Source organism: Rhinopithecus roxellana, chromosome 5, assembly GCF_007565055.1.
Source record: "Rhinopithecus roxellana isolate Shanxi Qingling chromosome 5, ASM756505v1, whole genome shotgun sequence".
Lineage (NCBI taxonomy): Eukaryota > Metazoa > Chordata > Mammalia > Primates > Cercopithecidae > Rhinopithecus > Rhinopithecus roxellana.
Window position 1 is genome coordinate 171,570,761 of NC_044553.1, and position 24,588 is coordinate 171,595,348.

General features: G+C 37.1%; 1 protein-coding gene across 9 annotated transcripts in view; it reads right to left on the reverse strand.

Annotated features, from left to right (window-relative positions):
* Positions 1-24,588, reverse strand: part of IQCH (IQ motif containing H) — a 260,008-nt gene that overhangs the window by 157,775 nt on the left and 77,645 nt on the right. For 5 of the 9 annotated variants that reach the window (XM_030931382.1, XM_030931383.1, XM_030931380.1 and 2 more), the window contains one exon: positions 8,364-8,492. The exons of 3 other annotated variants lie outside the window; for them this stretch is intronic. In XM_030931382.1, the coding sequence (XP_030787242.1) occupies positions 8,364-8,481 (118 nt within the window). In that variant the 5' untranslated portion in view covers positions 8,482-8,492. Of the gene's footprint in view, positions 1-8,363; positions 8,493-16,093; positions 16,215-24,588 lie in introns of all 9 variants that reach the window. One more of the 9 variants, XM_030931378.1, reaches the window with a different exon arrangement.

Genomic DNA, 24,588 nt, shown 5'->3' on the forward strand with positions numbered 1-24,588 from the left:
TCTCTCTCTCTCTCTCTCTCTCTCTCTCTGTGTGTGTGTGTGTGTGTGTGTGTCTTGTATTTATCTTGTTTGTGGGCTTCTTGGATCTGTGGTTTGATGTCGTTCATCACTTTGGTAAAATTCCTGGCCATTTTCTCTTCAAATATTTCTTCTGCCCTATTCTCTGTTCTTCTGAGATTCCAAATCCACACATATTAAAAGGTTTGCTTTTAATTTTAATATGTATTAAATATGGTAATATGTATTATATTAATAAGGTAATGGTAATATGTATGTATTAATAAGGTAATATGTATTATAGTTAGATTATTCTAGAAAGGTCCTTGCTTGTAAGCATGTCCTAGATAGAAATGCCAGTAAATATGTAACTTTATGTCCTATGGACGATAAAACACTTATCGTACTATATAATATTCATGGTGACTAGCAGTAATGCACCCAATGTCCCATGGTTATCAATTGCTCTGTTACTGTTGCTTTTCCTCCTCTTTGTGTTTCAATTGTGTAATTTCATTTGACTTATCCTTAAGTTCACTGATCTTTTTCCCTCAGTTGTGTTTATTCTACTGATGAACACATTGAAGCCATTCTTTATATGTTCCCAAGCTGTTTATTTATAACATTTCTATTTGATTCTTTCTTATACTTTTCAACTCCCTGCTGAAAACCTCTAGCAGTTCACACATGTCTCATTTTTCCACTTAGTCTTCAACATATTAATCATAGTTATTTTAAATTCCCTAATAGTTGTATTATCTAGTCTCTGAGTCTGGTCCTGCAGATTTGTCTCTTGACAGTGAGTTGCTTTTTGTGTCTCACAACTTCTACTAATTGCCAGACATAGGGCTTAGAACTGTGAAAACTGAGGTAAATAGCATTTATGCCTGGAAATGGCAGTCTTCTTCTTCTAGGGCATTAGGGTGGGTGACTGGGTGTGGTTGGAAGTTGAACTGGTTGTGGGTTTTGTTGTTGTGGTTACCTTCATTGTCCCACAAGTTCCAAATTCCCTGTCACCTATGTTCATGTTATTTTCTATTTTCTCTGTTATTTCATGTCTCAAGGTCTAGTTCAAAGAGGTCTCTATCCATAAAGACTTTCAGTGATCCTCTACTATCTAACTTTTCTGCTGCTCATTAGCTATGCCCTTCATGTACTCCCTTATTCTCTGTTTTAACTATAAGATTTAGCTATTAAAAATAGAACATATTGTTCTAAATAAGAACAATATTATTGTTAAAAATAAGAACATATTGTTTTGTATTTAATATGGTCTTTTTCATGTGTTCATTTTTTCTAATTATAGTATCTAAAGTAACTTCTAGATAGTAGCTATATTATATTTATTTTATATTTTTGTCCCTGAGCATATTGTAGGTGTGCAAATATACCAATTGATTTTTTTATTTGGTTCTTGATATAACTACTGGAACACATTAATTTTAATACTTAAAAGTCAGGAGATGGCAAACTACGGTCCATATGCCAAATCTGGCCTGCAGTCTGTTTTTGTATGACTCTCAAGCTAAGAACTGTTGCTACATTTTTAAGAGATGTTTAAATAAAAGGAGAAGAATATATGACAGAGATAATATGTGGCATGCAATCCCTACAATATTTCCTACCTGGCCCTCTACAAAAAAAGTTTGTTCACTCCTATTTAAAATGATGTGCACTTAATTCTTACTTTTTATGGGAAAAAGATTCTTTCTGTAAAGGACTAAATTAAAGATATGTGTGATCTGAAGAAAAAAGTGGTAGAACTAAAAAATTAAGAGAAATAGACAAATTTACAAGCATAGCTTGAGACTTTAACATACCTTTCTTGGCAATTGATAAAATAGGCAAAATAGAGATAGATTTGAATAACATGATTAAGTTGAATTAATTGAATATATGCAGAAAACCGCATCCAACAAATACAAAACATATTTTCAAATGCACATGGACAGTTTACCTAAAGTCTTCATATGCTAGGGTCAAAAAGCAAGTCAGATTTCAAATAACTGAAAACATACAGAATATGCTCTCTAAAAAATGAAATTAGGCTATAAATCAATAACAAAAAAGATAGCTAAGAACTACTCAATTGTATACACTTCTAAATATCCCATTAGTCAAAGAAGAAATGAAAATGGAAATAAGGAAATAATCTGAAATACATGATAATGAAAATATGACATAACAAACTTACTAAAGTAGGCTTTGTGTGAAATTTATAGCCTTCAATTTATATATGAGAAACAAATAACACTTGAAACTTAATAAGCTAAGCATGTGTGCCAATAGTTTACACAAATAAAAAAATTAAAAGCAAAGAAAGTGAAGAAATGGTAAAGATAACTTATGCCAATCAAATTAAAAATATATAGTAGAAAGGATCGATAAGGTCAAAATCTGGTTCTTTGAAAATACCAAAAAATCAATAAACACCTAGAGATACTGATAAAAAAAATGAGGAAGGTAGAAGTAACCAACAATAGGAATGAGAAAGCACATCATCACAGATGCTACAGACATTACAAAATAGAGAATATGGTAAACAACTTTATTGTAACAAATTAGAAAATTTAGATGAAATGGACAAATTCCTTGCACAAAATTAACTTATTAAACTGACACAGACAAAATAACAAAAAAGTCCTGTATTTGTTAAAGAAAATTTCTCAATCCTAAGCCTATTTCCAAAGAAAACTACATGGATTCATTGGTAAATTATTCCAAACATTTAAGAAAGAAGTAGTACCAGTTGTATCCAAACTTTTCCAGAGAATATAAAAAAAGATCACACTCATTGTGGCAAAACTAACATTGATATTAAAACCTAAGGAAAACATTACAGGAAAGGAATACATTTAGGCCAGTCTCACATATGAACAAAAATGCAAAAATCAAAACCAAAATATTAGCAAATGAAATCCAGCAATACATAAATGGGATGCTATTTCACATCTCATTGGACTTATTCCTTAAATGCATGGGGAATAAATAAGTGTGTTAGGAGTACTAGCTAAAAACAGATTTAAATAAGAAACAGGTTTCATAATATAATATTCAAAATGCTAAGATTTCAATTGAACATTACTCATCATACCAAGAACCAGAAAGACCTCAAACTGAATGAAGAAAGATAATGAACAGATACCAACAGCGAGATGACAAGGATGTTAGAATTACCTGACAAAGATTTTAAAGCAGCCACCATAAAAATCCTTCCACAAGCAATTGCTGACTGTGTGGAAACAAGCGAAAAATATAGTCTTAGAAAAGGAACAGAAAGTCTCCACAAAGAAACAGAATACATAAAAAGGAACCAAATGAAAATTTTAGGACTGAAAACTACAGTAACCTAAATACAAAATCCAGTGGATGAGATTAGAAGGTAGAAGAATAGAAATCGCCCAATCTGAGCAAAAGAGAAAAAACAAACTAGAAAAGAGAACACAGCCTCAAGGACCTGTGAGACTATATCCAAAAAATCTAACATTTGTATCATCATAGTCCTAGATAAAGAGGAGGTAGGGGTCAAGGCTAAAAAAAGTACACAAAGAAATAATGGCTGAAAGCTTCCTAAATCTGGCAATAGACATAAACCTACAGATTCAAGATGCTGGGCCAAACTAAAACAGAATAAACCTAAAGAAACCCACACCAAGACACATCATAGTCAAACTTCTGAAAACTAAAAATTGAGAACAAAAATTAAAAGCAGCAGGAGAAAAGCAACACCTTATCTACAGGAGAAAAACAATTCAAAAGCAGATCTCATCAGAAATCATGGAAGCCAAAAGCATGCGGCACAACTTTTTTTTTTTTTTCCCAAGTGCTGAAAGAAAAGAATTGTCAACTCAGAATCCTATACCTACTGAAAATATCCTTCAGGAATAAAGAGGGAAAGCAAGACATTCTAAGATTAAGGAAAATGAAGATAATTTTTCATTAGTATAATGACTCTAAAAGAATGGCTAAAGAAAATTCTCTAAACAGAAGGCAAATGATAAAGTTAAAAACTCTTGGGAACATTAGGAAAAAAGAAATAATACGATAAGCAAAAATAGGATAAAAGCAACAGACTTTCCTTTTCTTCTTTAGTTTTCTAATTATATTTGATGGTTAAAACAAAAGTTATAACACTATATGACATGGCTCCAAATATATGCAGAGGAAATAAAAATGCAATTACCATAAGACCCAGCAATTATAGTCCTGGGCATTTATTCTAAAGAAATAAAAACATATGTGTATATAAAAACCTGTATACAAATGTTTATGGCAGCTTTATTAATAATAGTTCAAAACTGGATATAATCCATATGTCCTTCAACAGGTCAATGGTTTAACAACTGTGGTACATTCTAACATGGAATTCTGCCCAGCAATAAAAAGGAATAAACTATCAATATAAGGACTAAATTATCAATAATAGCAATAAAGTTATTAATGTAATTACATATATTTATTAATATAACCTATTGACTAAAAGGAATAAACTATTAATACAACCTGAATGACTCTCCAGAGAATTATATTGAATGAAAAAAGCCAGTTCTAAAATTCACTGTATTAGATGAAATGGATGATTTAGAATTGTCCATTTAGAATCCATTTATGTAACATGCTTGAAATGACAAAATTATAGAAACGCAGAATAGATTATTGGCTGCCAGGGATTAAGGGGGTGTAGGGCTGGAGGGAAGCAAGTATGGCTATAAAAGGGCACTAGGAGGAATCCTTGTGGTAATGGAACTGTTCTATATCTTGCCTGCATCAATATCGTACCTGTGATATTATATTACAGTTTTGCAACATGTTACTATTGGGAAAAACTGTGTAAAGAGTACAAAGGATCTCTGCATTTTTTCTTACAACTACATGTGAATCTACCATTATCTCAAAATGAAAAGTAAAAAAAACAAAACAAAACAAAAAAACAGTAACAGTGAAATGCCAAGCCACAGGGTAGGAAAAATTATTTGCAATACATGTAACTGATAAAAGATTAGTACCCAGAATATCTAGTAATTCCTATAAATCACTAAGAAAAAGAAAGACAATCCAATTAAAAAAAAAAAGGGTTAAAGTCTTAAATCACCTTACAAGAGAGGATACTCAAATGACCAATATGCATTATCAAAACAACTTGCTCAATTTTACTGGTCATCAGGAAAGTAGAAATTAAACCCACAAAGACATACCACAACAGACTCTTCAGGATGGCTAAAGTTTTTTTTTTTTTTTTTTTTTGAGACGGAGTCTCGCTCTGTCGCCCGGCCTGGAGTGCAGTGGCCGGATCTCAGCTCACTGCAAGCTCCGCCTCCCGGGTTTACGCCATTCTCCTGCCTCAGCCTCCCGAGTAGCTGGGACTACAGGCGCCAGCCACCTCGCCCGGCCAGCTTTTTTTTTTTTGTATTTTTTAGTAGAGACGGGGTTTCACCGTGTTAGCCAGGATGGTCTCGAACTCCTGACCTCGTGATTCGCCCGTCTCGGCCTCCCAAAGTGCTGGGATTACAGGCTTGAGCCACCGCGCCCGGCCTGGCTAAAGTTTTAAAAACTGAAGAAATATCAAGTGTTGACAAAGACGAATATTCTGGAACACTCATATACTGCCAGTAGGAAAATAAGTCAGTATAACCACGTTGGAAAACTGTTTGGCAGTATCTATTAAATCTGATCATATATAAACACTAAGACTCAGTAATTCCATTTTTTAATCTATCTTCAATAGAAAGGCTACATATGTGCATTAAAAGATACCTACATATGTGCATTAAAAGGCAAGAATTAATAATTAAGGCATTAAAAGTACAAGAATGCTCATAATGACTGGGCACAGTGGCTCACACCTGTCCTCCCAGCACTTTGGGAGGCCAAGGTGGGTGGGTCACCTGAGGTCAGGCGTTCAAGACCAGCCTGACAAATATGTTGAAACTCCGTCTCTACTAAAAATACAAAAATTAGCTGGGCGTGGTGGCGTGTGCCTGTAGTCCAAGCTACTCAGGAGGCTGAGACAGAATTGCAGGAGGTAGAGGTTGCAGTAAGCCGAGATCACACCACTGCACACTCCAGCCTGGGTGACAGAGCGAGACTCCGTCTCAGAAAAAAAAAAAAAAAAAAGAATGCTCATAGTAGTATTATTCCTAATAGCTCTATAGTATAAACCACTAAAATTCCCATCAACACTAGAATGAATACAAAATTGAAGCACATTCACAGATATTCATTCATATATTCATATATATTTATGCTTGATGCCTCTCTTTCCCTCACTCCTATTCAATAGTCAGTCCTCATGCTTCCACCAAAATATAACCTGAATTTGTTCACTTCTCTTCGTTGCCATTGATACCATCCTCCTCATAATCCACCATTATTTCTCACCTGGTTTACGGCAATAGTCATTTAACTACTCTCCAAGCTCCCACTATGATTTGTTATCTGCAAAACAGTTATTAAAACATACATCAGATCATCCCATACTCTGTTTAAATCCTTCAGTGGGTTCTCTCTGTTAGCAGAATTAAATGTAACTCTTCACTGTGGTTTGGAAGGCTGCCATGCTGATTCTAGTATAGTCTAACGTATTTAAAAAGAAAGATCTTAAAGATACACTGAGTCGTTTAAATAAATTAAGGGTTCTTTATCTCTCATACACAGTTCAAAGGAAGACAGTCCTGGGTTGGCAGGGCAGTTCTGCAAGACTCAACATGGAGTTCCATCTCTGGCTCCAAAATGCGTGCCCAAGTTTCATCATCACATCTGCATCCCAGCTAGCCAGAAGAAGGCAAGGCAAAAGAGGGGCTATGCTTCTTTTCTCTAAAGAGCACAGTCCAGAACTTTTTCACCCTACTTCTGCTTAACATCTTCATTGTCCACAGCCTCCTCACATGGCACACCCAGCAGCAAGTAAGCCTGGGAAATGTCTTCAGTTAAAATGACATGTGCCGACCCACAATTCTATTACTCTGGAGGTAGGGAAGAGTAGATATTGAGGACAACTCAGTCTTGGCTCCAGCCTACAGCACGTAATCCCTCTCTACTTCTCCACCTTCATCTCTTCCCTTTTTCTCCCTTGCTCATGGTTTGGCCTTCTTGCTCATTCCCTCTTAGTCCTCAGGGCCTTTGTCCCTGTGCTGTCCTATATCTAAAATGCTCTTCTCTAGATCTTTACATGACTGGCTTTTCTTCATCATTTGAATCTCAGCTCAAGCCTCCTATCTCTTCTGAGAGACATTCCTTGACCCTTCTCTCACAAGCAAAGTAGTCCCCTCCTTATCATTCTCTAACCCATATTGTTTTATTTCTAGCATTTATCACTAGCTTAAATTCTCATTTACTTATCTGCTTATTACCTGTCTCCCTCTAGAATATAAACACCATGAGAACAGAACCGTTGTCTGACATTTTCTGCTGGATCTCCAGCACCTAGATGCTACTGTGGATAAAACAATAACTCAACAAATATTTATGTATTTTTAAATATTAGGAAAAACTTATTTATATAACAAATAATTAAATATGAATTAATTCAGCCAAAACCTATCATTATATGACTGGGAAAACTGCAGCCCAGAGAAAGTAAATGGTTTGCCCAAGATTCTGCAACGAGTTACTAGATTCCCAGGTGGTCGGTGCTTCTCTCTAGCACCCTATTTCATCCAGTACTTTCTTTGAAATCTTCTTCCATTATCTCAGCCCTCAGCAATTATTACTCTGAACTCCTGTGGCCCTAGGCTTTAACATCCATTTGGTTTTTGTTCCATGTTACTTTATATAGTTATTTATCTTTATTATATCTATCTTGTTTCCCCAGTCAAACTGTAAGCCCTTTGAAAATATGAACCTTCTAACACACACAGAGAACACAGGCCCTCAATATGTAATTTACAAAGATGGCTAAAGTTAATTTATTTTTATTTATTTATTTATTTTTTTGAGACGGAGTTTCGCCCTTGTTGCCCAGGCTGGAGTGCAGTGGCAGTGATCTTCACTCACTGCAACCTCTGCCTCCCGGGTTCAAGCGATTCTCCTGCCTCAGCCTCCCAAAGAGCTGGGATTGCAGGCATAAGCCACCACGTCCACTAATTTTGTATTTGTAGTAGAGACAGGGTTTCATCATGTTGTCCAAGCTGGTCTCAAACTCCTGACTTCAGATGATTCACCTGCCTTGGCCTCCCAAAGTGCTGGGATTACAGGTGTGAGCCTGTACCCGGCCCAATTGATTTATTTACTAAAGTGAAACTCAGGATGATTACAACTTTCATCTTGTCATATTATTGAGGACAAAAGTTGGCTACTAGAAGGCTAGATTTGGGGCAGAGATAATTTCTGTGTGTCCCCAACTGAACAGACACGCGAGAGTGTCTTACCTGCAGTTGGAATCTTACGTGCTTCATCAAAACTGTGCAGGGGAGCTGCTCTGGGTGTAATGGGCGGATTCTGAAAGGTAATCCTTGCTGTTGGTGGAATCAGCCCTCGTTCTATCATACTTAAAATCCCTAAAAGGAAACATTAATAGAATGTGAGTTTAATTCCAAGCAATTCCACAAAGTCAGAGCTCTATAAATTTCACAAGTGTAATTTACTCCATTCATCATCTTATTTGTGAAGGTACATCTAGTGCCTTAATCCTTTGCATGAAAAAATAGCTACAATACACATTCATTTAAATGTAATATTCTAACCCAAGGAAAAATGTCATTTCCAATGGCAGTAATATGAAATAAAATTGCACTAAGGTAATTTCATTTTAAGGTGGAAATATAATTTCAAGGCAAACTAAAACTTCTTTATACTTATGGTATTTTCAATCATTGGTAATACTATTGCTCTTTTTAAAATTCAGAGAAATCAGGCACACATTCTTTTTTTTTTTTTTTTTTTTTTTTTTTTTTTTTTTTTTTGAGACGGAGTCTTGCTCTGCCGCCCAGGCTGGAGTGCAGTGGCCGGCTCTCAGCTCACTGCAAGCTCCGCCTCCCGGGTTCACGCCATTCTCCTGTCTCAGCCTCCCGAGTAGCTGGGACTACAGGCGCCCCCCTCGTCGCCGGCTAGTTTTTTGTATTTTTTAGAGACGGGGTTTCACCGTATTAGCCAGGATGGTCTCGATCTCCTGACCTCGTGATCCGCCCGTCTCGGCCTCCCAAAGTGCTGGGATTACAGGCTTGAGCCACCGCGCCCGGCCCAGGCACACATTCTTAATAACTAAGGAGATCCTTTGTTCCAAAAGAAGGAAATCTGTGTACTTGAAACCATGCCCCTGTTGTATAATCAGTCATGCTTTATAAAATAAGGAGTTATTTTCAGACATTTCTCATATCACCAGAAGATATTAATGCTCAGATAGGTTATTTTGATACAACTGGGCAAAATGGTTAGTATTAATGTAACTAATTCACAATTCCTAGCATTCATACTGTGTTACCATGGCTGGTGCCAAATCTTTTAAAGGATAAGAGATATCATTAAATGAATGAATCAATGAATGATTGACCAAAGCCTGCTGTTAGAGGGAAAATTTTGTTAAGGTGGATCTACCATATTGAAACCAGAAACCTAGAAACTTGGGGACGACTTGCAGTAAATTTGTGGTAGGGCTTCAGTTTCTTCTTGTTCTTTTACATAATAGAAAGTAAGTAAAGAACTCTGGGTCTCAACAAAATCCTAGAATACAAACTGTGTATTCAAGTTGGCCTAAGTTGAAGAATTTGGCACACAACTTGGTCCCTTCTAAGAGGGACCAATATTATTTCCATTTACCTTATGACCTCTATACTATATTACTATTAAGAATGTTAGTCTAGTGTTATAGGAACCCGGTAGAATGATCACTGAAGGGTTGGAGAGCTGAAAAATAGTTCACTTGTAAAACAATGATCCAAAGAGAAATCTTCAGTTTACTTACTGCAGACTCATTTAGGGGAAGAATTTCTTATTAAAAGCAAAGATTCCTGGGCCCCAGCTCAGACCTGTCCAAACTTCTGAGGACAGGGCCTGGTAATCTGCATTATTGAAGGCTCCAGGAAATATTCATGTGCACTAAAGTTTGAGAACCACTAGAATTGAGGCCCAGTAACATATACGTTAAATAAGCACTCCAGGTTAATCTTTTGTACTCTTAACACTTAAAAACTACTGATCCAGAGTATAACACTTAAGGGCCTTTATGAAATTAGTACTTCGGGTTTTAATTTTTATAACACTAGATTGAACTACTTTAAAAATCTTGTTAAGACTAATTCTTTGTCCTCACAAATATTTTCCACCTATAAATATCAAATTTCATTTCCAAGAACTCTGCCTGTTTTGCAGATGTGAAAAACAGGTCTCCTTATAACTCAGTATATTTTCATTTCAAGAGTCAGTTTCATCCTCTGAGAATTCTGAAGACTATAAGCACGATTTCAACCCATGCTTTAGTGCTGGTTGAGGCAATCATCTTAATTTCAGACAAACACATATGTGTGTCCATCTACTATTGCAAGGAAAAAGTTAAGACTTTGGAATAAGCAGAAGAGAATACTGAGTACCTTTTCATTGAAATGCTGGAACCTCTGAAGATTATCTGACCTATAGTCGTACAGGACTCTGTATGCATCTTTGTTTTGTTTTGCTTTTTTAGAGACAAGGTCTCATTCTGTTGATCAGGTTGAAGTGCAGTGGCACCATCATAGCTCACTGCACCCTTGAATGCCTGGGCTAAAGTGATCCTCCTGCTTTATCCTTTCAAGTAGCTGAAACTATTGGAATAGCACCATCACATCTGGCTTTTTTTTTTTTTTTTTTTTTAATGTAGAGACTAGGTCTCGCTATATTGTCCAGGCTAGTCTTGAACTCCTGGCTTCAACCAATCTTCCTGTCTTGGGCTAGCAAGGTTTTGGGATTATAGGTGTGAGCCACTGTGCTAGGCTGCATCTTTGTTTTTAACTGTCCATTTTATAATTCCATAGAGATTAAGGTTCATTTGTAGAAATCTGATAAGAATGTCACTAATTCTTGTGTATACACATGCAAATTTAAATTCTTACATATGGAAGGACAAGTCCCTGAAAAGCCAGTTTTGCATCCATTTGCAAATTTATTTAAATACTCTCGATTTATAAACGTGTCTATTTGGATTGTCCTTTGAATTTACTGTAACATCCTGCTAGTTGCCTCAATTAATAAGTTAATAAAGTCTTTGACATGTGTTTATTTTATATTTATATAAGAGTCATAACTTTACTTTTGAAAAAATCATCCTTTCACAGTTTTGGAGTTCCCACTGAGATGAGCAAAAAGGTCACCTGAAATCATCAGAAATGATGTATCTCAAAGGAAGCCAAGCCCAGGCATGATTTTTCTTGGCCCCCACAGGTTAATTTAAAGTTTCTTGTTTTTCTAATTTTAATTTTACTCTCTATCAATTTGTTTTTCTTTTTCATTCATTTATGGATGGCAAGTTATTCCCTGTTGGCAGCTGCCATGATTGGGAATCTGGTGATCTCTGGAAATGATCTAATGTCTTATAGAGAATATAGTTTGTTTAGTTTTTGTCCATCTGTCTATTTTGAGCTCAAATTAGGAATTTCTTATTCACAAGGAAGGAGAACAACTCTTTGATATCTGGACTGGTAAGCTTTTTGTGTTTTTATTTTCTCTTTCTTTTTTTTTCTTTTTCTTTCTTTTCTTTTCTTTTCTTTTCTTTTTTTTTTTTTAGACACTCTGTAGCCCAGGCTAGAGTACAGTGGCATGATCTCAGTTCACTGCAACCTCCGCCTCTAGGGCTCAAGCCATCCTCTTGCCTCAGCCTTCTGAGTAGCTGGGACTACAGGTTCACCACCATGCCCAGCTCATTTTGTATTTTTTGTTGCGGTTGGGGTTTTGCCATGTTGCCCAGGCTGGTCTCGAACTCCCGGACTCCAGCAATCTGTCTACCTTGGTAGCCTCCAAAGTGCTGGGATTAGAGGCATGAGCCACTGCGTCTGGCCACTGTGTTTATTCTCTATTTATCTGTGGCTGAAATGGTAGAATTGAGGATATACACTCTATCCGTACGTCTTTGTATCTGTAATTCAGAAAGTTCCTTATCTCACATTGTGAGTGTAGAATGTTTTCCTGTCTCCAGATGGCATTAATAAATTAGATCATAAAGGCTCTTAAAGGAATTCTGTTCTGATTGGCTTGTAGAGATAAATAAGTGCTTATATAAATTGAATATTCATAAAATTACCAAAAACAAAGAAATCAAACTTGTAATACTTTGAATGTGCTCCCTGGACCTCCCAAATTCAGAAACTCTCATTCAGTCTGTACTTTTCATGGCAATATAGTAATTTACATAGTTTCGATGCTGTTCTCTTTGTACTAAGATGTAATTAGAAAAATCACTATTGAGCCAATGCCTTGCCTAGAATTTTATATTTGAGAATAATGTTTATTTAGTCAGGTATAACAAGTCACTTTTTTTTTTTTTTGAGATGGAGTATCTCTCTATTGCCCAGACTGGAGTGCAGTGTCATGATCTTGGCTCACTGCACCTCTGCCTCCTGGATTAAAGCAATTCTCGTGCCTCAGCCTCCCGAGTAGCTGGGATTACAGGTGCCCACCATCACACCTGGCTAATTTTTGTATTTTTAGTAGAGATGAGGTTTTGCCATGTTGGCCAGGCTGCTTTCAAACTCCTGACCTCAGGAGATCTGCTCGCCTTGGCCTCCCAAAGTGCTGGGATTACAGGCGTGAACCACTGTGCCCGGCTGACAAGTCACTTTTAAAGAATCAAGGTTGATACGTTATAGAGCCAATGCTTACAAAGTCCTCCCAGAAAAACTAGCCTGGTATATGGCTTACATGATTTTCAGCCTTTTAAGTGGTAAGGAAGGTTACATGCTATAGCCCCAAGAACTTTAAGATACTTGGAGGACTTCTAGAAGAGAGAAATTTACCCAAATTTATAGGTCGTGCAGTTGAAATCTGATGAACAGAGTTTCTTGGGCTTGATTTCCTAGCCTTGGGATAGCAAATAATAGGGGATTTTATTCAGGCTGAGATTCCCTACAAAAACTTCCAACAAAGCAAATTTAAGGTAGTTTATATGGTAATGAACATTTTTGCTCCACCTATGTAAATTATCAGGCCAAACCCACTGAGACCAGCCTTATTCTGCGAATTTTTGGTTTTTGAGATTGTTTTGGTCAAAAGGGGAAAAGATTATAATATATTTTTTTTAAGTTTTAGAATAAGCAAATGGGATCACTGGATACCCTTTTAATAGAGTCCTGAAATCTCCAGTGAATATCTGAGCCTAGCCTTTGATTAGGCTACTTACGACACTGTAGATATTGAGGTTACTTTGTAAATAACTGATCATAAAGCAAATAATTCTTTTTTTTTTTTTTTTTTTTTTTTTTTTGAGACGGAGTCTTGCTTTGTTGCCCAGGCTGGAGTGCAATGGCACAATCTCAGCTCACTGCAACCTCTGCCTCCTGGGTTGAAGCAATTCTCCCACCTCATGCCTCCCGAGTAGCTGGGACTACAGTTGTGCGCCACCATACCCGGCTAATTTTTGTATTTTTAGTAGAGACAGGGTTTCACCACGTTGGCCAGGCTGATCTCAAACTCCTGACCTCAAGTGATCCACCAGTCTTGGCCTCCCAAAGTGCTGGGATTACAGGCGTGAGCCACCACGCCCAGCCAAGCAAATAATTCTTATCTATAGACATGAAAATAATTTCTGTCTGGTGAAGGGGAATTCTCCTCATGGGAAATCCAATTTTGCATTTATTTGCAAATTTATTTCAATAATCCTGATCTACAAATGTGTCCATTCTTTGGATTCTCTTTGAACCGGTTGTTAACTGATGAATTAAATAAAAATCTTTGACCTGTGTTCATTTTACGTTTGTATGACAGTCGTGATTTTAGCTGTTTTTGAAAGTTATCCTTTAACACCATTGTTTTATTAAATTCTCATCCATGTTTAATAAAACACTATGTTTTATTAAATCCACTCTTTCCTGTTGAATAGATTAAGAATTAGAAGTTCATTCATTCTGTCATTCATTTAACTAATAAAGTGCCTATTAGGTGTCAAGAACTATTCTGTGGGCTGGGGATGCAGTGGCGAACCAGAAAGACCTCATGGAGCCTCTAGTGGTGAAGAAGATATTAAATAGATTTAAAATAAATATATTGTGATAAACTGTGATAATCTCTGAAGGAAAAGGACAGGTGCTTGAGGAAGTGACCCTTACTGGCAGAGGAAAAGGCACTTGTGAAGGCCTGATCTGCAAATGTGCTTGGCCTGATGAAGATTAGAGAGAAGGCCTAGGTGGCTAAGTATAAAGACAGCTGAGTGGGATGAGAAATGGAGATGTAGGTGAGGGCCAGATCAAGTACGCCTTGTTCATAGAGCTCAGAGTTTATTCTAAGACAGAGAGCAATTTGCCTCAGGTCACAGAGCCAAGCTGAAATTTGGTCTATGTAATGTAAAACTTGTATTCTTAACCATTTGGAGGGGTGGGGCAAAGCTTTCTTTTTTGGATTTAGCCAGGTATTCAAGAAAAAGTAGGAAAGTTTAAAGTTCATTTTTCAAAATGATTCTCTCTTCTGCATGTTATTAGTCTTTCACCTCATTCTGGACCTGTGTAGATCTGGGGTAAGGCTTAAACAACATTTAAGGGCATTAGAAACACCTAAAAAAAATAGACATTGTATTTATATTTCTGTGGCTTGTGGCTTCCTGACATTCATAGTGTCTTGCACAATACCAGACATATTGCAAGTACGCAATATATGTCGATTAATTTATTAATCCCTAATATTATGGTAGGCCATGTGTTCCCACGAAGATAATTTAGAAATGAAAATGTGATTTTTTTTCTGGATGAAGTTGCCAAAATTCTAGATTTACCTTTATTTTGTGGCAATTTTTTATTGTCTCTATTGCTAAAGCATAGTAGAGAGATAGATAGACAGACAGACAGAAGGATATATCGATTCATTCATTCATTCACTATTTCATTCATTCTAATTTGGTTCAGGAAGAATATAAGATGGTATTAAAGCAAGAAATGGGAACACTCTGCTGGTGTTATTTAGTATTCCCAGGAAGTAAATATTACATAAGCTAACTAGAAAGCAAATGTCACAAAGATTGCTGAACAATGGTTTATAAATATTAAAGTTGTGAGCTTAACAAATCCAGAGACTTATAATAATCTCAGGTTATCTACCACCAGCAGACAGAGGATGCAGTAGCTAGAAGCTGGAGAACTCTGGATTTCCAGGTGGCAAAAGAACCTTTGGGAACCAGCTTTGGGTCCTAAATATTCCAGACCAATGGACAGAAAGTGAGATAAGAAGTAATTAAAGACCATCTCACTAAGTTATATTTGAGATAGGAAAGGGATCCACTTAGGCATTCTTTAACACTTTGGTCAATTAAATTAAATACCAGAGATGGTTACACTTAGGACATTCAGTATTTGGTCACTTGTTTGCTTATTCTTTCATTTTCTTATTCACTCAACCTACACTTAGTATCTACAAAATGCTGGATATGGTTCTAGGTGCTAGAGATACTGAGATAAAGATGAAATCCTTTGCTTAAAAACAAAATCCACTGGTTTCACAAGACTAGAGTTTAGACTAAAACATGCATAGTTTAAACACTAATTACATTAATTCTGGCTTCATATTTCTTTATAATAGGATATTGAAATAAATTTTTAAAATGCTACCAGAATAATAATATATCAGAAATGATCTGCTCAGAAACTTAATAAACTCTAATGCTATCACATAAACACAATGATCATTTTAATAGGTAATAACACCATCTATATTTAATATAATCAATATTAAATAAAATTAAATTTAATATAATCAATATTAAATCCATAGAATGATGAATTTTAAAGGTGGAAGGGACTCTAGTGATTGTCTTGTCCAACTTTTTGATTTACAGAGCAGGAAACTCAGACCAGAGTGTGGACCTGACTTGTCTGAGGTCACCCAGGAGAATCAGTAGGTGAGCCAGAGTCCAAATTCAGGCCTCCGATGCTACCTCAATGCTCTTTCTCTTAAGTTCCTAAACACATAAAATGGCTATCGAATCACTAACCTTTGCGGGCATCTGCTTGTAAGACTGGTATAGGAGTGAAATAGGGATCTGTGCGATGAGATGATGGCAGAACCGTGAGGTTGGATACGGTAGACCCTTTGATTAACTTTGGAACCTTTACCTAGATAATCAAAAATTTGTTTCAGCAAACATTTCTGCCTTCATAGTGAACACAGTTTTCTTCTTGTAAACAATAAAGTTATGAATAGTTGCATTAAGTTTTAATAAAATAGCAATATCAGCTCTAATTTTATTGTTCATGAATACTCTGTGCTATTGTCTACTACTGTCAGGAGTTTGTGTAATTTAAAATAGTTAATTAAATCCAATTAACATGTTGTGGTTTCCACTATATAAAGTCAACATAGTAGTTAATAAAAGAACTATTAAGATTTTGTTCAATTTTAATGACTACAATATAAAAATGCTAAATCTTGACAGAGGAGGTTTTGAATACAGCAAAGTTTTGTACCAAAAAATTTCCCAGGAAATAAATGTTAGAGTGTTAACGTTTAAAAAAAACCTGGAAGAATTAAAAGATAAACATATCAATCAATATTAATCCTAAGTAGATTTTTTTGCAGATCTCAGAGATGGTTACAAAGACACAATATCTGGATTAGTTATAGAAGATAATTACTTTTCCTAAAGTCATAAAATGTTTTTATTACAGTTACGAAATATGAATTGTTTCTATTAAATGGTTTCTAGATTTTAAAGATTACATATATTGCATATAAATCACATTTGATTGTATAGTCCAACTACACTATTTTTACCTTTATTATAGGAGTTTATGAATTACCTGGGTTCTCTCAGCAGGGAAGATGCAACTGTTTGGTATTTATAGACTGAATTTTCAAGTCATTTTCCAAACATTAATTAATTTGCATAACTTCCAAGGGAACTAGGTAACAGTTTGCTATTTAACTAATAAAGAACTTAAGACATAAAGATTAGATTTGTTTCAGGCCATACAGTATACTAGATATGCACAGATTATTCAATTCTGAAATTAATCTGATTTTACATTAGTAAAATTTGCCATTGGACTCAGTGGCACAATACCTTATTGCCATTAAAGTCATAGTGACTTTAAGGAAAAACAAAGGGAAAGCTTCATCAAGACCAGGGGGAGAAAATCACTTTACAAAATAAGTATCTATTAGCTGAGAAATGTCTGGACAAAGGGTTAGGGCCCCCACTGCCAGGATGTGGTAACATCATGAATATCAAACACTTTGATGATCTTTGGTAAATAAATATAAATAGTATTTTGAATAGGAAAGAATAGACTGTTAGTGCAATCTGTGTCTCCCCAGGTGAGTCAGAAGGGGAAAGGGAGGTACTACCAGCCTCACTTTAATGAGAGTGTGGGACTCATAAGAAGATTTATTTATTATGAGACTTTGGTCTTCCTGATCCACCTTGGTTTCTTGCCCTCATCCTCAGCTCTCCTCTCCCCACCTCATCTCCAGACATGAGTAGCTTCCAGGATCTCCTCCTAATCAGGGAGGCTGAGATATCCAATGCACTGTGCTCTAGAAGGCATGTACATAGCTGAGGAAATTCAATATCAAAAGTGGCAGGGTCTCCACTTGTCTGATTGATATAGGGGTCAGTGAGACAAAGGTAAATCGGAGGAGGAGAGAAAGATTCAACTTAAATAAACCTGTCAAGCACTGTGATGATGTAAAATATAGGCTTGGCAGTTTCAGGACACAGAGCATAATTTATCTGGATTTTCTGAAAGCCTTTGACAAAGAACACCTGACAACCTGCTCTAGCAAGCTAAAGCAGCAGGATCCAACATAAAACACAATATAAAGGATGACACAAAGGAGAGGAGAGTAGGCAGGTGATGTTCAGACTCTGTCAGGCAATCAGCACATTCATAACATTGCTTTAATTGTTTCAATTGCATCAGTCTAAACAATGTAAAAACCAGATCGAAGAACTATGCTGAAAAGGCAGTGAGGTGACAGTGTGTGTAGTATGTGTGCATGCACGTGTGTGTATGTGTGTGTGTGTATGTGTTGGGGAATGGAAGGTAGTATTTTCGTTGGCAGAAATAAATCCCTCAGATAGCGTCGGATAGGAAACATCTGCCCACTCTGCTGTCCTGTTCCATGGTAAGGATAACCACTTCTGCGTATGCTTGGTGGGAGGGTGAAGGAATGAAACGACCTTCAGCATTTACTGAGCACTTACTATATAACACTAACTTTAACACGATGAGTATTAAATTTCATGAGCAATGGAAAAGCTAAGGGCTGTAGGAGTATAGAAGAGGGAGTAATTAACTCTGCCTGCTTGTATTGCAGAAGGCTTTGAAGCGACTCTCAGCCCTGGCTGTACATTAGAATCACACAGGGAGCTTTTAAAAAGACTGCTGCCTGGGCCCCAACCCTGGGCAATTAACTCAGACTAGGTGAGCTGAGGCCTGGGCCTCAGTATTTCTAGAAAGCTCCCAAGGTGATGCTGATGCACAGCCAATGTTAAGATGTACTGCAGTAAGTGATATTTAAATTGCATTTTAAAGAAAGATCTAAATTATATCAGGTGGAGAAGAGGATGCAGTTATAGGTAGAAAAAGTGGTAGCAATGGTGCAAAATAGCATGTTTTATGCATAAAGATTTCACTGATGAGGAGGAGCTCTATGTGACTGGAGTATAGGGTATGGGTATGAGGAGGGTAGGATGGGGGAATGAGACTGGAAAGGTAGACTGAAACTGATGCAAATTAAAGAAACCAGCTTTATGAATGTGCTGATCGCCTGAAAGGATTCAAATATCATCTGCTGTGGCTGCTTCTTTTTGTCATGCTTTTTATTATATTTTATTCTGCAACCATACTTTGTTGTTTGTATAATATGATATAATATAAATCATATTATAAATAGAACAATGTCCCTTCTAGCTAGTTTTTCATTATTATTTCCTCAACTGGAATTCGGAACTTTATCACTTGATGTTAAATCTTCTATAATAGCTTAAAAATTTTTTTTTGAGACAGGGTCTTACTCTGTCACCCAGCCTGGAGTTCAGTGGCATGATCACAGCTTATTGCAGCCTTCACCTCCTGAGCTCAGGTGATCCTCCCACCTCGGCCTCCCAGGTAGCTGGGACCACAAATGTGCACCAACACACCTGGTTAATTTTTTGTGTTTTTTTGTAGAGACAGGGTTTCACTAATGTTGCCCAGGCTGGTCTTGAACTCCTGAGCTCAAGCCATCCTCCTGCCTTGGCCTCCCAAAGTGTTGGGATTACAGGTATGAACCAATGCGCCCAGCCGAAAATTTTTGAAAATGTAAAAAATATAGAAAAGCTTAAAGAAGAAAACAGCAATCATATTCCCATCAGCCAGAATTAACTACTGTTAATATTTTGGCATATTTGCTTCCAGTGTTTTCAAATAGGAAAACCACTCTATTTTATTATTTTGGTAAAAATGATGTATGCCCATTAAAAAGATTTCAAGCAGTGTAGAAATACAAAAGACAAAAGTTCACAAAATCAAGGCAAATATCATCAGGTGATCCATCATCCCTGACATCTTTAGAATGATTAATACATCCTTGTATAAAAAATAGGACTTATGTTATTAATTTTACATGAGGAAAAAAGGCTGCATTAAACCTAACACATTACTAAACTTCAAATAAATATTTCTTTACCACAAGATTTCTCTGAATTAAAAATGATGCCTCTTCAAGGTCTGGCAAATTTTTCCTTAAAGGGCCAAATAACAAATATTTTAGGCATGAAGGCTCTGTTCAGATCTGTTGTTTTGTAGTTAAAAGCAGCAGGCAGACAATGTGTAAATAAATGGGTGAAGCTGTATGCTGTGGTCTGAATGTTAGTGTCCCCCCTAAATTCACATGTTGAAACTTAATCACCAACGTGATACTTTTAAGAGATGGGGACTTTGGAAGGTGGTTAGATCGTGAGGATGGAATCGTCATGAATGGGATTATAAAGAGAGACCCCAGAGAGCTGCCATGTCCCCTCCATCATGTGAGGACACAGAGAGAAGGTACCATCTATGAACCAGGAAACAGGTCTTCACCAGACACCAAATTTGCCAGCAGCTTGATTTTGGACTTCTCAGCTTCCAAAACTGTGAGAAATAAATTTCTGTTGTTTATAAACTACCCAGTTTATCGTATTTTTGTTGTAACAGCCAAAATGGACAAAAACTTTATGTACAAAAACAGGTGGCCCTCAAGCAGTAGTTTGTGTACCCCTGCTCTAGAGTTAAATAAAGTTGATTCTGAAAAACGTTTAGATCTATTTACCGCATGATTTCATTTTGGATACCATATCTTAGCTTCAAATGGTGAGAAAATTAGAACTCTCTTGATGCCCTGATCTCCACTCCCTCACCTCCCCAATCTTGATTGTATCATTATTTTTATACCATCCAGATTTATAATGTTCCCATTCTGTTTTGGTACCATAATTCTAAGATTGCTTAGTATCAGTTCTACATGTAAACGGGTCCAGTGCTCACAAATAGTTCATTTGTCATGGATTCTCTGCTTGAGCTCTTTGATTGATCTCTTAATTGGCTAGCTTTGGTTATCAAGCAGTTTTTCCCAACAAGTGTTCATGTGTACTTTGCTAGAATTAACGCAAGTTATACTTGAATTACATCTGGGGTCATTCTTTCTTTTCACCAAATTTTGTAGACATTGCACCATTTTCTTCCACAATGAGAATTATTGTGAAGTCTGACAGCCATCTGCTTTTCCACCCCTGGTAGGTGATTTACTTTCTTTTCATCTGGATGTCTGAAGCATTCTTTCTCTTTGAAATCCAAATATTTACCTAAAAAATATTTGTAGAATAGTACATCCTGAGTTTCAGCTGAGTACATGGCTGTCCACTTACAGAATACATTTCCCAGCATCCCCTGTGGCTAAATGTGGACAAATGACCAAATTCCGGTCAATAAGGTATAAGCAGAAATGATCTGTGTAACCTCTGGGTCATGTCCACAGAGTGCCTGGCAGTACTATTATCATCCTTCCTGTGGGTTGAAATGTAGGTATGGAGAGGAGCCAGCTTCCACCTTCGGGATTAGAATGTCCTGTAACTACTGTAATGAGGAGCTGATGGAGATCAAGATGAAAAAAACCATATCTTGAATGACTGTGTGGAGCAGAGCTGTCCTGCCAGTCTTGGACTTCTCTCTCGTGGACTGTTTTGAGAGTGATAAATAAATTTATTTATTTAAGTCATTATATTTTTGGATCTCTTTGTTATAGTTTGTACCAAACTAATAGGTATATCTATTAGCTTCTAATTAAACTCCTTTGTCTTTTTCTTCTGCATTTACTGTACTTACAGTCTTTTCTCTATGTCAGTATTTTAATATTCAGCAATGTTTGTTATGTTCATTGTATTTATAGTTTATTTATGAGTTCCATAAAGTATTCTGGTATTCAATTTGTTTCCTTATATCTGCAATCTCCCTTTTTTTATTCTGCTATTTTATCATCTCATGTTTGAGCTCGTTTTAATTAATTTATATTCTTATTAGGTTGTAGCATAATGTGAAGAAATTGTGAGAAAATTCCTTCTGTTCCTTCATTTATGTTGTTTCTACATTAGACTTTGTCTTTTGCAGCCCATAATTCTCCCTTCCATTTCCCCTCCCTTGCTTTCGTTAGCTGTGGGTGAAATACTGACTTGGAGAAAATGCAAAGACCACAGGAAATCCGTATAGTGAGCATATCATTTCTTTTTCCCTTGTGCATACTTGGGTAGCTCTGTCCAGACATTCTACTTGCTGTGATGTAGAATCTCCTCCCCCATTATTTGGTACCAGTGTGTGATCTCCCCCAGCAACATGTGAGAACTGGGCATTCTGGGTTTTTTCTACCTTTCTGTTACCTGAGGGCTTGGAGGGGGGAAGCCTCTGTTGAGGTATGCAGTCCTTGTTAAAGATTTTAGGCTCTCTTGCCTCTCTTCAGATCTTGATAAACATCCTCTATCAGGGCTTGCTTACTTAGTTGAAGATAAGGCCATTCCTCCCTACCTTCAACCCCCAAGCACTCTGGAATATTTTCATAGAGTCCTGAAGACTTTACTTTTCTCAGAAAGTGTCAGACACATTATATACTTTCCAATTTCATGTTTCTTAAAAGTCTCTGTAGGCCGGGCGCGGTGGCTCAAGCCTGTAATCCTAGCACTTTGGGAGGCCGAGACGGGCGGATCACAAGGTCAGGAGATCGAGACCATCCTGGCTAACACAGTGAAACCCCGTCTCTACTAAAAATACAAAAACTAGCCGGGCGAGGTGGCGGGCTCCTGTAGTCCCAGCTACTCGGGAGGCTGAGGCAGGAGAATGGCGTAAACCCGAGAGGCGGAGCTTGCAGTGAGCTGAGATCCCGCCACTGCACTCCAGTCCGGGCGACAGAGCGAGACTCCGCCTCAAAAAAAACAAAAAAAAAAAAAAAACAAAAACAAAAAAGAAAAAAAAAAAAGTCTCTGTAGTCAGAAGACAGAAAAAATAAGGATGTCTGCTTGATTGTCTTCTTTCCAGATTTTGCAGTATTTTTGAGAATCTCAGTATTTTTACAATTTGCTGGTAGTACCTGGAGGGTCGGGATAGGTTAGGATTCGAGCTATGCTGTACCTCTCTACTTTGCTCCCACATCTTCTGCTTAGTGAATTTGTGCTCAACCTGGATGATCATATTCGGCAACCCTGCCCCAACCCCCTCCCCATATTATGGAAGAGGAAAACTAAGAAACAGAAAGGAGAAATAGTCAAAACATACAGTTTATCAATTTCAGAGGCAGAATGAAAAATGCAAGTCACTGCTTCACGGCCCAGTGGGGCTTGTTTGTTTTTTACTGTACTTTCTTAGTTTCTGATGCTTTCACCAAGCACAGCTTAGCTCACTAGCTCTACCCTTATGTCCTACCACTCTGCCAGCTTTCTCAGTTCTTTCTTGGTGCCACTTAACTTAGCTACAGTAGGAGTCTCAATTCCTCTTGGTCAGGTTTAACAGCATTCTTGGAGACAGAAGAAAATTCCCTGGGGAGGCATCTATAGTAAAGGCAAGAATCTTGGGCTTGGAGCACTGGATTGGATTCCTAGCTCTGTCACCTAATTAGCAAAGTGCAGAGTGTATGTTATTTAACTTCTCTGAGTCTGTTTTATCTTCCGTAAAACAGGAATCCTCTTATCTACAGTGCAAGTAATTTTTATGTAAAGGATCTATTTCTGGAAGCATTTCATAATTCTGAACTCACATAATTCAAGACAGGCAAAGAATGGCAGGTATGGCAAAGACTGCTGGCTGACATCCAATGTAGTACTTAGCCAGAAATTATATCTCCCAGACTGCCTTGCAGCTTTCTGTGGCTTTCAGACAAGGTTCTGGCCACAAGATCTGAGATCACAAGATGCCTGTCCAGGAGGTCAGAGCAGTCAGATGGAAAGTGTGTATGGACCTGACATTGTAGAACTGTCAGATGAGCCACAAACTGCTATGCTCAAACTGTTAACTATGGTTGTATTTAATCTATTATTATTTTCTATATTTTCAGAACTCATATACTAAATAATACAGGACACACACATACATATAATTCACTATATATGTGTATGTGTGTGTGTGTATGTATATATATGTATAAAATTCACTCAAATTTGAATTATTTCAACCTTTATGTATAAGGCCAGAATTTGGCTGGGTGCAGCAGCTCATGCCTGCAATCCCAGTGCTTTGGGAGGGTGATGTGGGAGGATTGCCTAAGGCCAGGAGTTCGAGACCAGACTAAGCAACATAGTGAGATCCAGTCTCTACAGAAAATAAAAAAAATTATCTGGGCATGCACCTGCAATCTCAGCTACTTGGGAGGCTGAGTGAGGTGAGAGGATTGCTTGAGCCCAGGAGTTTCAGGCTGCAGTGAGCTATAATTATGCCACTACATTCCAGCCTAAGTGACAGAGAGACCCAGTTTCTAAAAAAATAAAATAAAAATAAAGCAAGACTTTGTTATTTTATATCATGATATTTTGAATTTATAGAATCTTATTTTACATAAAATTCACCATCACTGTTCTTCCATAAGGCTATTGTGAGGAATTAATGAATTAATATATGGAGATGTACTGCATAAATTATTTTTCACACCAGGAATGGGTTTTTTTCATGTAAACATTTTATTGAAGTACAACATTTTTTTTTTCTTTTTTTCTTTTTTTTTTTTTCGAGACAAGGTCTTGCTCTCTTGCCCATGCTGGAGTGCACTGGTGTAATCACAGCTCACTGCAGCCTTGACCTCCTGGGCTCGAGCAATCCTCCTACCTCAGCCTCTTGAGTAGCTGGAACTACAGGTGCACACCACCAGGCCAGGGTAATTTTTGTATTTTGTGCAGAGATGAGGTTTCACCATGGTGTCCAGGCTAGTCTTAAACTCCTGGGCTCAGGTGATCCTCCCACCTCAGCCTTTGAAAGTGCTGGGATTACCAGTGTG